At 38.2% G+C, this 12,435-nt stretch overlaps 1 protein-coding gene across 4 annotated transcripts in view; it reads left to right on the plus strand.

The window, feature by feature from the left end:
* The window catches only part of DUS4L (dihydrouridine synthase 4 like), a 76,682-nt gene that overhangs the window by 11,227 nt on the left and 53,020 nt on the right, over positions 1-12,435 (plus strand). Inside the window, exons 4-7 of one of the 4 annotated variants that reach the window (XM_086696946.1) lie at positions 1,592-1,709; positions 2,762-2,884; positions 3,659-3,885; positions 8,969-9,077. In XM_086696946.1, the coding sequence (XP_086553072.1) occupies positions 1,592-1,709; positions 2,762-2,884; positions 3,659-3,885; positions 8,969-9,077 (577 nt within the window). Of the gene's footprint in view, positions 1-1,591; positions 1,710-2,761; positions 2,885-3,658; positions 3,886-4,681; positions 5,219-7,805; positions 8,248-8,390; positions 8,528-8,968; positions 9,078-12,435 lie in introns of those variants that run through there. The other 3 variants (XM_025929965.2, XM_086696945.1, XM_025929594.2) reach the window with 3 other exon arrangements.

Genomic DNA, 12,435 nt, shown 5'->3' on the forward strand with positions numbered 1-12,435 from the left:
TAGACCAATAAACAATTATTAAATTGAAATTCTATAACTCTCTCTGAGTTATAAAAAGAAAAACATCCTATATCCTCAGGGAAAAGCAAATTCTCCTATCTTGTAATAGTCCTGTAAATCAGTGAATTGCCATAGAAATTCCAAATCAGTGGGCGGCGCCTGTGTGGATCAGTCAGTTAGGTCCCCACTCATGCTCTGTCTCTCTCTGTATCTCAAAAATAAATGTTAAAAAAAAAAATTCCAAATCAGTGGAACAAGGGTGACGCTCAGAAATCTGCATTTTGTCAAACACTCAGTGAATCTCATATAGGTAGTCCTCAAAAGAACTTTAGAAAAATTAAAATACATTTATGCAGAGTTTATAACACTAACCCAAAAAAAGATGATAAAAATATGTCCTTTAAAACCTAGGAAAAGATCTAACACATTTGCTATATTAAAACGTAAACTTTTATATGTAAGAAAGGAGCATGCACGTACTCAGACAAACCAAAACCTGGGGAAGATATTTATAATTTTTACAATAGATACTCATAATTTTAGAGCTGATTTCTTTTGTTTTATAAAAGAATAATTGAAAAATGAGGAACAAAAGGGGCACCTTGGTGGCTCAGTCAGTTCAGTTAAGCATCCAACTTCAGCTCAGGTCATGATCTCATGGTTTGTGAGTTCGAGCCCTGCATCGGACTTGTGCTGACAGCTCAGAGCCTGGAGCCTCCTTTGGATTCTGTGTCTCCCTCTCTCTGTGCCCCTCCCCCACTCATGATGTCTCTCTCTCATAAATAAATAAACCAAAAAAAAATTTTTAAAGAAAATGAGGAACAATGAAAAGAAAAATTACACTTTGAAAAATAGACAAAGACTATGTAGAAAGAATCTACAAATAAAAATACACACTGTTGTTTATACAATGTAGACTATGTTTGTAAGGAAACAAGAACTTTCATCCATAGCATTGTGCATCTATATTGTTAAACTCTTTTGAAAGAAAACTTTGTAACGTCTATCAAAATGTTAGATGCCTATCCAGCAGTTACATTCATGGGAATTTACCCGATGAATATACTCAGAGTAGCATGTATGTAATAGGTTCTCATCATAGCATTGTTTGCAAAAGCCACAAATGAAAAACAATATAGAACACTGTATGGTTCATCCATACAGAAGAATATGCTACTAAAAAGAAAATAGGTCTAAGTACAGCTCCCAGATACATTAGGGGATTAAAAAAAAGTAGGCATAGAAATGTGTATAGCATGTTCACGTTTGTTTAAATTTTACAGGTATACATAAAATTGTTCTGGAATACAATTAACTAATTCTCACCTTTGGAAATGGGATGTTTGTCAAGAGTGTTATAGTTTTCATTTTATCAAATTTTATACTGTTTGAATTTGTACTAAATGTAAATTACTTTTAATTTAAAATGTTTAAAATTAGTTTAATGCTATCTTGTTTCAACAAATGCTTTTCAGGCTAAATGTAGTTACGTTATTCCGTACAAACATGAAGAGTTTGGTGGTGTGTGTGTGTGTGTGCGTGCGCGTGCACATTTCTGTGAATTTTGATGTTGAGCTATTTGTTTTATCAGGTGATTGCCCATTGATTGTTCAGTTTGCTGCTAATGATGCAAGACTTTTGTCTGATGCTGCTCGTATAGTCTGCCCTTACGCGAATGGAATAGACATTAACTGTGGTTGCCCTCAGAGGTAAAGCTCAAAGAAGTTGGAAGAATTTTCAAAAAAAATTAGAAAAAAACTATGTGAACATGGTAAACTATGTCTCCAATTTTCCAAGAATTAGAAAGTAAAGAAAATAGAGTTAAAGCACTTGAGCTCCAAATAGGAAGAAAAAATAAAGGAAGATAATTTAGGAACATATATATGCAAAGGTATTTTCTGATGCCTTAAACAATATATAGACCTTTGATAAGTTTTGTCTCACCTCACACTAGAATTTTTTCTGTGTGTAGGTCTGCCTCGAACATCATCCATAGGTAGTTATATAAGACTTGAACATTTATGATCCTCCCTAACATGAATTTTTACTGCCATGTCAAACAAGAAACTATGATTCTATGATTTGAGAGATGGCCACTTGTTTTCTCCTAATTAATTTGCTCTATAAGAATACCTTCTTATAATTACCTTTCCTTTCTATACCATAGTTATTTGGTTGAGTCTAACTGGGTATTGATGCGATGCTTAATTTGACAACAATATCCCTGTGTTCTTGGCACTGTATTAGACTATCTGTCAATAATTCAAAATATGTCCAAAGAATAAAATCAAGGTTTTAAGTACATCATAATCCAAACCAGATTAGACATATTTGTATACTCATTAGGAGAGTTAAATAAGCTGTTTAGTGGTACTGGAATGCTGTCAGCCAAAAATATCTTTCTATTATTAAGATTAATAAAATGTCTTGTTATGTATAATAAACATCAAATTTGGAATTTTAAAAATCTGAAGTAATTGCAATTAATTACAAATACCTAAGTCTGTTTTGGTTGAATGAATTTTAATTTAATTTTCTCACTTGCCAATGAAAACCATTTTTCCTAAGTACTTTTTGATCTGGGAACATGCTTTCCTTATCTCATATTGATCCACTTTAAAATGTTGGATCTATGAATTATAAAAATCTGATTCCATTCCAGGTTGCTAAGGTAGAGAAATAGATGCATTTACAGTGCTTTTAGAATTCTGTCTTCTCTTCCAGCTATTTACAGTTCATTTGATATGTCTGCTTTATAAAGGTGGGCAATGGCAGAAGGTTATGGAGCTTGCTTAATAAACAAGCCAGAGATTGTTCGAGATATGGTGAAACAAGTAAGAAATCAAGTGGAAAATCCCAGATTTTCAGTATCTATTAAAATAAGGTAAAGACAATATTTCAAACTATTAACAAGATGGTCCATTACTTAGAAAATAAAAATATATTCCTTTTGTCTAAGAGTATAGGGGTATCCATCCTTAATAAATTGGTAGTTTATGTATGAAAGTGTTGAAACAGGACATTTAGTAAATGAATGTGTACCATAATTTTTATTTATAAAGAGAGCAACTTCCTTTTTGTATTTTTTAATAGAAAATAAAACTTCCCTTTATTATTAAAAACTTTCCCTTAGAAGAAACTCAATTTTTTTCACAAACTGCTTAATTAATAATGCTAAGAAACATTCCTGGTACCAAGAATAGAAAAAACAGTAATAATATTTGCACGAAAATTTCACAATGAAAAGAAAATAAGGCAGGAATCAGTCTTTTGGTGAAAAGTTGAGAACATTTCATAATAATGTATTCTCTTCTCCCACTTGTGGTTTGGAGCATACACAGCAGATATTAGGGTACCATCTTCGAATTCCTCCATGACAGTCTTGGATGACTTTTTCAGTTATCAAAGCTAAAAGGGGGAAGGAGTAGGTAAGGTAAAATTTATTTGTCATCCTATTGTTGCCAATATTGAAATAGCTAAATTTGAGGTCTAAAGTGGGAACTGATCTCTGAACAAAGCCTTTCTAATAGTAGCAGGTAGTGATAATATAACAAAGCTAACTAAATAATGTATCAGATGAAATCTTTTATCTAGCGTATTAGTTTTAGCATTAAGATTTGTGTGCTGTCAATAGACTGATTTAATTTTGAAATTATAGGATCCATGATGACCTTACAAGAACTGTAGATCTTTGTCGAAAGGCTGAGGCAACAGGAGTTTCTTGGATTACGGTCCATGGAAGAACTGTTGAAGAAAGACATCAGCCAGTTCACTATGAGGCCATTAAAATAATTAAGGAAAATATGTCTATACCTGTAATTGCTAATGGAGATATCAGAAGCTTAAAAGAAGCAGAAAATGTGTGGCATATTACTGGGACAGATGGTAAGAAATAAGTACCTGAGCTTTTTGTCTTTTAATTACCAAAAAAAAAAAAAAAAAAAAAGTAGGCGTAGGAGAGTAATGTTAATGTGAGTTTTCATTATTTGTCTTTAAAATGGAGCCGTAATAGCAGAATCGCACAGCAGAAGCATGCTGGGCTCATAAAATGGAGCCATATTTTCCTGTTGTACTGATTTAAGCTAAATCATTTATTAACTCTTCTACTTAGAAACAGTAGATTGTTTTAACTGGGGTAAATTAAGTCAGTTACGTTTCTGCCACCATCGTATCCAATGAGTGACCAGTTAAGGCTATCTGGAAGATAGCCTATTAATAAAATAGAACATCTGGAATCGAAATGAGAATTAGTGAACTCCCAAGTTGTTATAGGAGCCAAAGGCACATACAGCGACATAGTTTTATTACCCCCTTAAATTATTGGCATACCAAGGCCTGTGATAACTATTGCTAGATGGGAGAATGCAGATAAACCTAACTTTAAGCATACCCAATTTATGACAATCCGGATTAACCACCCCCCAAAAAAAACCCTAGAGACTAATCGTTTAATATAAAAGTCTTAAAAAAGATTGTTTTTATTTCTTATAAGCACGTTCAAACGTTCTTGACTTACAAACATATAAAATTGTTTTATAATTTAATTAGACTAATATACGGGTATTGAGAAACCTTGTAATAATACTTTATTTTTCAGTATTCTCAGTTTGTTTCATTAGGTTTGACCTCATAACCATGAGTTCTTCATGTGTGGACAAATGTGATGTGCTTTAATTCATAGGTGTGATGGTTGCAAGAGGACTCTTAGCAAACCCGGCCATGTTTGCTGGATATGAAGAAACCCCACTGAAATGCATCTGGGACTGGGTTGACATTGCTCTTGAACTTGGAACTCCTTATATGTGTTTCCATCAACATTTAATGTACATGATGGAAAAGATAACCTCAAGGCAGGAAAAAAGAGTATTTAACGCTTTGTCAAGCACATCAGCAGTCTTAGATTACCTTACAGACCATTATGGGATTTGATTGGACTTCCTAAATTGAAATAATTTATATATATTAAAATAATATATACTAAGTCAGTCTTAGACCCCATCCTACGAGAGTGTGATTCGATAGATCTATAGAGTGGAACCAAAACTTAATTTTAAAGAAGACCCCAGGTTCAGACATCCTAGTCACCCTTTCAACCACTGACAAATAATTGCTCTGAATCCTATCATGAATTAAAAAAAAAACTCAGAATTTTTTTTCCTACAGGAATTGTGTTTTTAACATTTTTAAATAAATAAAACATTTTATTTTAATACTAAAAGTATGACTCCTATAGTGTCTATAAATTAACATGAAGTATATTTTAGTGGAAATAATAAGTGCAAAGAAGTGACAGAACAAATACCAACTTCTATATAAAATGAAAAGAAGTAATAAATTCAGTATAGAATTACTTTCAAATTGGAGGAGCATCTGGGTGGCTCAGTCGATCAAGCGTCCAGCTTCGGCTCAGGTCATGATCTCACAGCTCTTGAGTTTGAGCCCTGCGTAGGGCTCTGTGTTGACAGCTCAGAGCCTGGAGCCTGCTTGGGATTCTGTGTCTCTCTCTCTCTGTCCTCCCTCACTCATGCTCTCTCTCTTTCTCAATAAATAAATATGAAACAACAATTCAAATTGGAAAATCAAACTGGAACTTCCTAATTCATGAATGACACACTGGTATTGTTTTTAAATTGTGTAATTGAGTTTAATTACATGTGATGTTTTCTATAATTTAAAACTAAGATCCATGAAACTCTTTAAATGATATTAACTTTGTTACATTTCAAGTCTTCTAGATCCTTAGAAGATAGAGAGCTTGGTAAATACACCTGCACTTAACATGATAAAATTAGTTTTAGTCCCCCACATCTTATGTATAAAAAATTTGGTAACCAATCTGGAAATGATTATATATTTGAAATATTTCTTAGAGAATTTAAAAGTTTTTTAAGTTTATTTGAGAGCATGTGTGTGCACACCCATGGGGGAGGACAGAGAGAGGGAGGGAGAAAATCCCAAGCAGGCTCCTTGCTCTCAGAACAGAGCCCCACATGGGACTCAGTCTCACCAACCCTGACATCAAGACCTGAGCTGAAATCAAGAGTCAACTCTTAACCAACTGAGCCAACCAGATGCCCCAAGAATTTAATTTTTAGTTTAAAAACCTAATTTTCATACGGTTTGGGGGGGTACTTATTTCTTTATGATGTTATTTTTATACCCCCAGCAGATGATAATAATTTTTATTTTTTTTGTAATAATTTAAAATTTTTTTAATGTTTATTTATTGGGGGCTGGGGGGGCAGAGAGAGGGAGACACAGAATCCAAAGTAGGTTCCAGGCTCTGAGCTGTCAGCACAGAGCCCATACCCGGCTGGAACCCACTAACTGGGAGATCATGACCTGAGCCGACGTCTTAGGATTAACCAACTGAGCCACCCAGGCACCCCTGTAATAGTTTTTTTTTTTTTTTTTTTTTTTTTTTTTTTTTTTTAAATTTTTTTTTTCAACGTTTATTTATTTTTGGGACAGAGAGAGACAGAGCATGAACGGGGGAGGGGCAGAGAGAGAGGGAGACACAGAATCGGAAACAGGCTCCAGGCTCTGAGCCATCAGCCCAGAGCCCGACGCGGGGCTCGAACTCACGGAGCGCGAGATCGTGACCTGGCTGAAGTCGGCCGCTTAACCGACTGCGCCACCCAGGCGCCCCTGTAATAGTTTTAATTTTTAAGTTCCATTGTGTGGTAGTGTTACTAATAGAATTTTGTTATTGGTGAATGTGCTACTGTAAGAATTAAGTATCTCAGGTTAAAATAAAATAGTTCCATAATTCAGATATTGGTCTATACAAAAACATGAAAATTTGGTAACTGTGTCTATCTAAGACTGCTTAGTTCAAGACTTTGAGAATATTAAATGAATCCATTTTAAAATAAGCACTGTGGGGGCGCCTGGGTGGTGCAGTCGGTTAAGCCTCCGACTTCAGCCAGGTCACGATCTCACGGTCCGTGAGTTCGAGCCCCGCGTCAGGCTCTGGGCTGATGGCTCAGAGCCTGGAGCCTGTTTCTGATTCTGTGTCTCCCTCTCTCTCTGCCCCTCCCCCGTTCATGCTCTGTCTCTCTCTGTCCCAAAAATAAATAAACGTTGAAAAAAAAATTAAAAAAAAAAAAAAATAAGCACTGTGTTGCCATATTTTGGGGGGCACATTCTATGCTTTCCTTTTTTCAGTTAACATCTTTTTTAAGATAATTGGCTTTTTTATTTGATGTAAGTAGTATATAAGGAAATAGGGAGCTATAGTCTAAGTTAGTAATTTTTATGTTTACAAATTAAAGTTAGTTATACTAGTGGTGTGAGCACAGGAGCATAGAATAAGGTGCACAGGCTTTCAAAGGAACCAGTGTGGAAGAGCATCGAGTTCTAAACACGATTGATGTAAAACAAAACAAAACCCTTCCCTATAGTTAATTTACTGTTCAGTCTTTTTCTTTTCCGTGTGATCAGGTATATTTGTGATAAGAAAAAGCACCCACTTAAATGTATTTTTAGGGGCGCCTGGGTGGCCCAGTCGTTGGCTTCCAAGGACTCTCAACTCTCCTCCCCTCCCCACCAAGGTGTGGGCAGTGTGGAGCCTGCTTGGGATTCTCTCTTTGCCCCTCCTCCACTAGTGTGTGCAGCCCTCCCTCAAAATAAATAAACATTTAAAAATTTTAAAAAGTGTATTTTTATATTCTGTAATTATCTATTTACATCATTTAATAGTCCCAAAATAATTCTGTCCGGAAGGATAATACTGTCAATTCCTGATGTCAATAATGAAAACGGTTAATAATTGTTATTCACGGAATTTGGAAACCTGGAAAATAGTAACTGAAGGAATGCACCCACACACTGTTTTCTATTCCTATCAGTCCCAAATATCTCCCTAGAGTCTCTTCCCAGCCTATGGACAAGAGCAGGAAAATATGTTTCGAAGCTGCATTTTCTTCCACGTTCTCAGAAAAAAATACTGCACAACCACCCAATCCTGGCCCTCCCATTTAACTAGAGCTTAATTCCGGACAATAAAACTGTTTCTACCCCAAAAGAGACAGAACAGGAAAGGAATGCCTTTCAAACACGTTCACTGAATTGCATCACTCCATCAAACCCTGCCGCCCCGGAGCCATTCCTTCGTGGACCCCACGAAGCCCTTTCAGAAAACGTCGATTAACCGCAACCCCTCCCAACCAAACCACACTTTATTAGAAATTTAAGGTCGGCTCTCAAGAAGTTGACTCGGGAACCCCAAGCATGCGCCCGAAAAGTGTGAGTCACCCTCCAACTCCACCATCAATTACAAAACAATTATTGCTAATCGTCGTCCTCGCGCCGCCGGCGACGCCGGGGGGTGCGGGCCCCCAGGTTCGGGGCTGGGGGGCTGGGCTCCGGAGCCGGCCGAGCGGGGGCGGGGGCAGACGAGGAGGGGGTGGGGCGCTCTCCCCGGCCCCGCTCCCCTCCCCCCCAACCTCCGCCCCGCCGCGGCGTCTGACGTCCCGCGCGTCGGTGGCGCGGAGCAGCGCGGGGCGCCAGGCGGGCTGCAGGCGGGGTAAGGCCGGACGGGCTCCCGGGGGGCCGCGGTCCCCGCGGCGGGGAGGAGCGCCAGGCCGCGCGGGGTCGCGCAGCTCCCTCCGCGGTTGGACCACGGGAGCAGGCCGTGCCCGCGGCGCGTTCGCGGAGAAGGAGGGCGCCTAGGCGCGGGCGTTAGTGGAGGGTGGCGTTAGGCTTCTGTCGCTGCGAGGGTGGCGGGCCAGCACGTCCTCTGTGCGGTGCAGGCCGGTTCCGCACAGCTCGCAGAGGAAGTGGAGACACGGACCTCTGGGCCCACCCTTGACCCCTGCCCCTCCCACTGGGGGTTAAGGCCAGGTGCCACGGGTTAGAGGAGGGACCGGCGCCGTCTGACCCCCTGGACGAAAACATTACGTCCCAGGGCTTTAATCAAGTTTTTCTCTAAAAGGCAGGAGAGTAAAATAAGTGTTTCTCTATTTAGGTGTGAAGAGGAAAAAAATGACACTCCAGTGGGTGGCAGTTGCAACCTTTCTTTATGCTGAAATAGGACTTATTTTAATCTTCTGTCTTCCTTTTATTCCTCCTCAGAGGTAGGAAACCTGCAAATTGTTGCGATAAGTTACAATAAGTACAATAAGCATATGATTAGCTACTTTAGACTGTTACGAGTGATATGAGAAAAGTTTCCTAAGGATTAAAAAGTTTTGAACGCTGATTATATTCAAGGTGCTCTTTAAACTCACAAATTTTAGGTAATATCTAATGATGCTAAAATATCACGTTATATAAATATTATTATGTGTACAAACGAATTAACTTTGTCTCCCCTTGCTTCTAAAAGGAAAAGGGCCCAGTCCTCTTGACTCTCTCGGTTACAGATATAATATAGCAGTGGTTGTGCTTTTAATACCTGTCATCAGACTTAACCTTTTTTATTGCCCGGACTTGGAACAGTGAACTCAAAAAAGGGAAATGGATAAATGTTTACAGCACCAAATGGGTGCAGAAATGTTTCATTCGGGCAGTGGAACGAACAACAATGTAGAGACTTATGCCAGTAAATGATTCTTCGTTTTGGCCTTATGCAACCCAAAAATAGTTTCATTAATGTTTTACTGCTTTTTTCCGTACACGGAATTAATATATATTTAAAGTGCTGAATATGGAACGTACCATAACCATACATACATTAGCCTTAATTCGTTAGTAAGGAACTTTGAAAGATCTGTCAGTAGAGTAAAAGTATTTCAATTGAAGCATTGGCTGACTTTTCCCCTGCAATCATCCTCCTATTTATTTGGGGGGGGGGGGGGAAGGTTGGAAAGTTGACACACAATGTTACATTAGTTTCAGGTGTACAGAGTAGTGATTTGACTTCTCTATGACTATGCTGTGCTCACCACAAGTGTAGCTACCATATGAGTTCAGTTTTAGATCCAGAAAGTTGATAGTATGGATGGTGAAATACACTTGTAATAAAAATGTTGCAACACCTTTGTTCATGCTGCTGGCATAAAAGAAAACCTTTCATAAATGAGATCCTAGAGAGAAGTTTAGTGAGAACCCATGACTGGAAGAGACTTACGTAAGTTTTTACTTTGGCTCAGGGTCCAGGTGGTCTTTACAACTCTTAACTTGCTTCTTACCTACCTAGATTTCTACTCCTGTTCTTGCCTATGAGCTATGCCATCACTTTTTTCTTCCTTACTAAAGAAAAAAATTGAATCACACTGTAGGAAGGAGCATTAGAGATCATTTTATCCAACCCAAATATTCCTATATAGGGAAAGTAGTCTAAGGTCATCTAGCTGATCTGTGGCTGACTCTAGACAAGAATCTGGCTTTCAGCCTAGTGCTTGTTCTACTCTACTGCTTATGCTGTTGGTTTGAAATCTCTATAACACCCTGTTAGCTTTTTGGTGGTAGGTCCAACAAGAGAGTCTTGTATTCAAAAGAAAGAAAGATGTTATTTATAAATAAGGCTTAAGCATTTCCAAAAATATGTATTTTTTTTGTCCATTAATGTTTTTTCCATGAAAATGATCCATAGTGGGGCGCCTGGGTGGCTCAGTCAGTTAAGAGTACGACTTCAGTTCAGGTCATGATCTCAGGGTTTGTGAGTTCCAGCCGCGAGTCGGGCTCTGTGCTGACAGCTCAGAGCCTGAAGCCTGCTTTGGATTCTGTGTCTCATTCTCTCTCTGCACCCTCCCCCCCCCCCACTTGTGCTCTGTCTCTCAAAAATAAATAAATGTAAAAAAAAATCCATAGAATATGGATATTTTTCTTCCTGCCAAATTTAATTTTTTCCTGTCTTTTTCAAGTAGCTCTTGGATAGATGTGTATGTAAGTACACAGATTATATACTCATGTACAAATATACATAAGAAAATATATGTGTACACAACTCATTTACAATATACACACAGTCCTTACTGTGTGTATCCACATCTTTTATGCATGTATCACCATAGTTGTCAAAGAGAAGGATTCAATTTTATTTAGTTTAGGCTATCATTTTCTCACTGAACCCACTGGTTAAAGACACATGCTTAGAAGTCAGACTGCCTGAGTGTATATTTCAGCTCTGCATGTTACTGTATGACCCTATGCAAATTATTTACCATCTCTGGCCAGTTTCTTCATCTGTCAAATAGAGGTAATACTGGTATCCACCTCATATAGTGGTTGTGGTGATAAAATGAGCTAAAATACATACAAGTGCTTAGAACCATAGTATAGTAAGGACTCAAAATATAATAGCTATTATCAGTTTTCCTTGAAGTGAGTCTCAGTAGAAACTGCTAGTTGCTCCCTGTAGGAGTTCTCTTTTGTGTTCCTTTCTATACTGGCCCCTAAAATGTGAATTTACAGTGGGTCTTAGATGAAGGTATTGCCACTTATGTTCTTTTTCTAAAAATATAAAATTTTTTGTAATGAAAAATTTGAATAGCGTCTCTGGCATTGGAAGCATAGAGACAGAAGGACCTCCTTCACCTATGTCAGTCTCCCTCTCCTTGCAACTTCGAGTTACTACTTAGGGTTGTTCTCGAAAGTTATTAGCCAATAATTTGTCATAATCTTGAAGTAAAACTTTTTTTTAGGTTGTTAGTGTTTGAACCTTATTTAGGTGCTTATTACTTTCATATGTCTCCTTTGGACTTCGTTTCATCTGTTATTCATTTAAAATACCCTTGTACAGGGACACCTGGGGGGCTCAGTCAGCTAAGCATCTGACTCTTGGTTTCAGGAGTTCGAGCCCCACGTCAGGCTCTGTGCTGACAGTATGGAATCTGTTAGGGATTCTCTCTCTCTTTCCCTCTCTTTCTCTGCCCCTCCCCTGCTCGAGCTCCCTCCCTGCCTCTCAAAATGAATAAACTTTAAAAAATAAAATAAATAAAATAAAATGCCCTGTACAAAGTTTGTTACCTTCCTAATTGTGTGGTGGATTGGTTTCATCTTTGTCATTTATAATCCATATTTTCTTACCTCTGTGTCTTTGTGCCATTCAGTCCATCTAGACTTTTTTCCCACCATTTTGTTTCCCGTGTTCACATCTTGATCTGAGTGGTAATCATGAGTATATACATATGTAAAACTTCATTAATCTATTAATCTATTTCAACTTCTTTGCACTTTATGTATGTAACATCTCAATGACATTTTTAATTCCTTTGTAAAAATAGAGAATTCTTTTACTTGGAGTAGATGTTAAAGTATATTATGTAGGGGCGCCTGGGTGGCGCAGTCGGTTAAGCGTCCGACTTCAGCCAGGTCACGATCTCGCAGTCCATGAGTTCGAGCCCCGCGTCGGGCTCTGGGCTGATGGCTCAGAGCCTGGAGCCTGTTTCCGATTCTGTGTCTCCCTCTCTCTCTGCCCCTCCCCCGTTCATGCTCTGTCTCTCTCTGTCCCAAAAATAAATAAACGTTGAAAAAAAAATTAAAAAAAAA

Source organism: Puma concolor, chromosome A2 (genome assembly GCF_028749965.1).
Source record: "Puma concolor isolate L17-30 chromosome A2, mPumCon1.1.hap2, whole genome shotgun sequence".
NCBI lineage: Eukaryota > Metazoa > Chordata > Mammalia > Carnivora > Felidae > Puma > Puma concolor.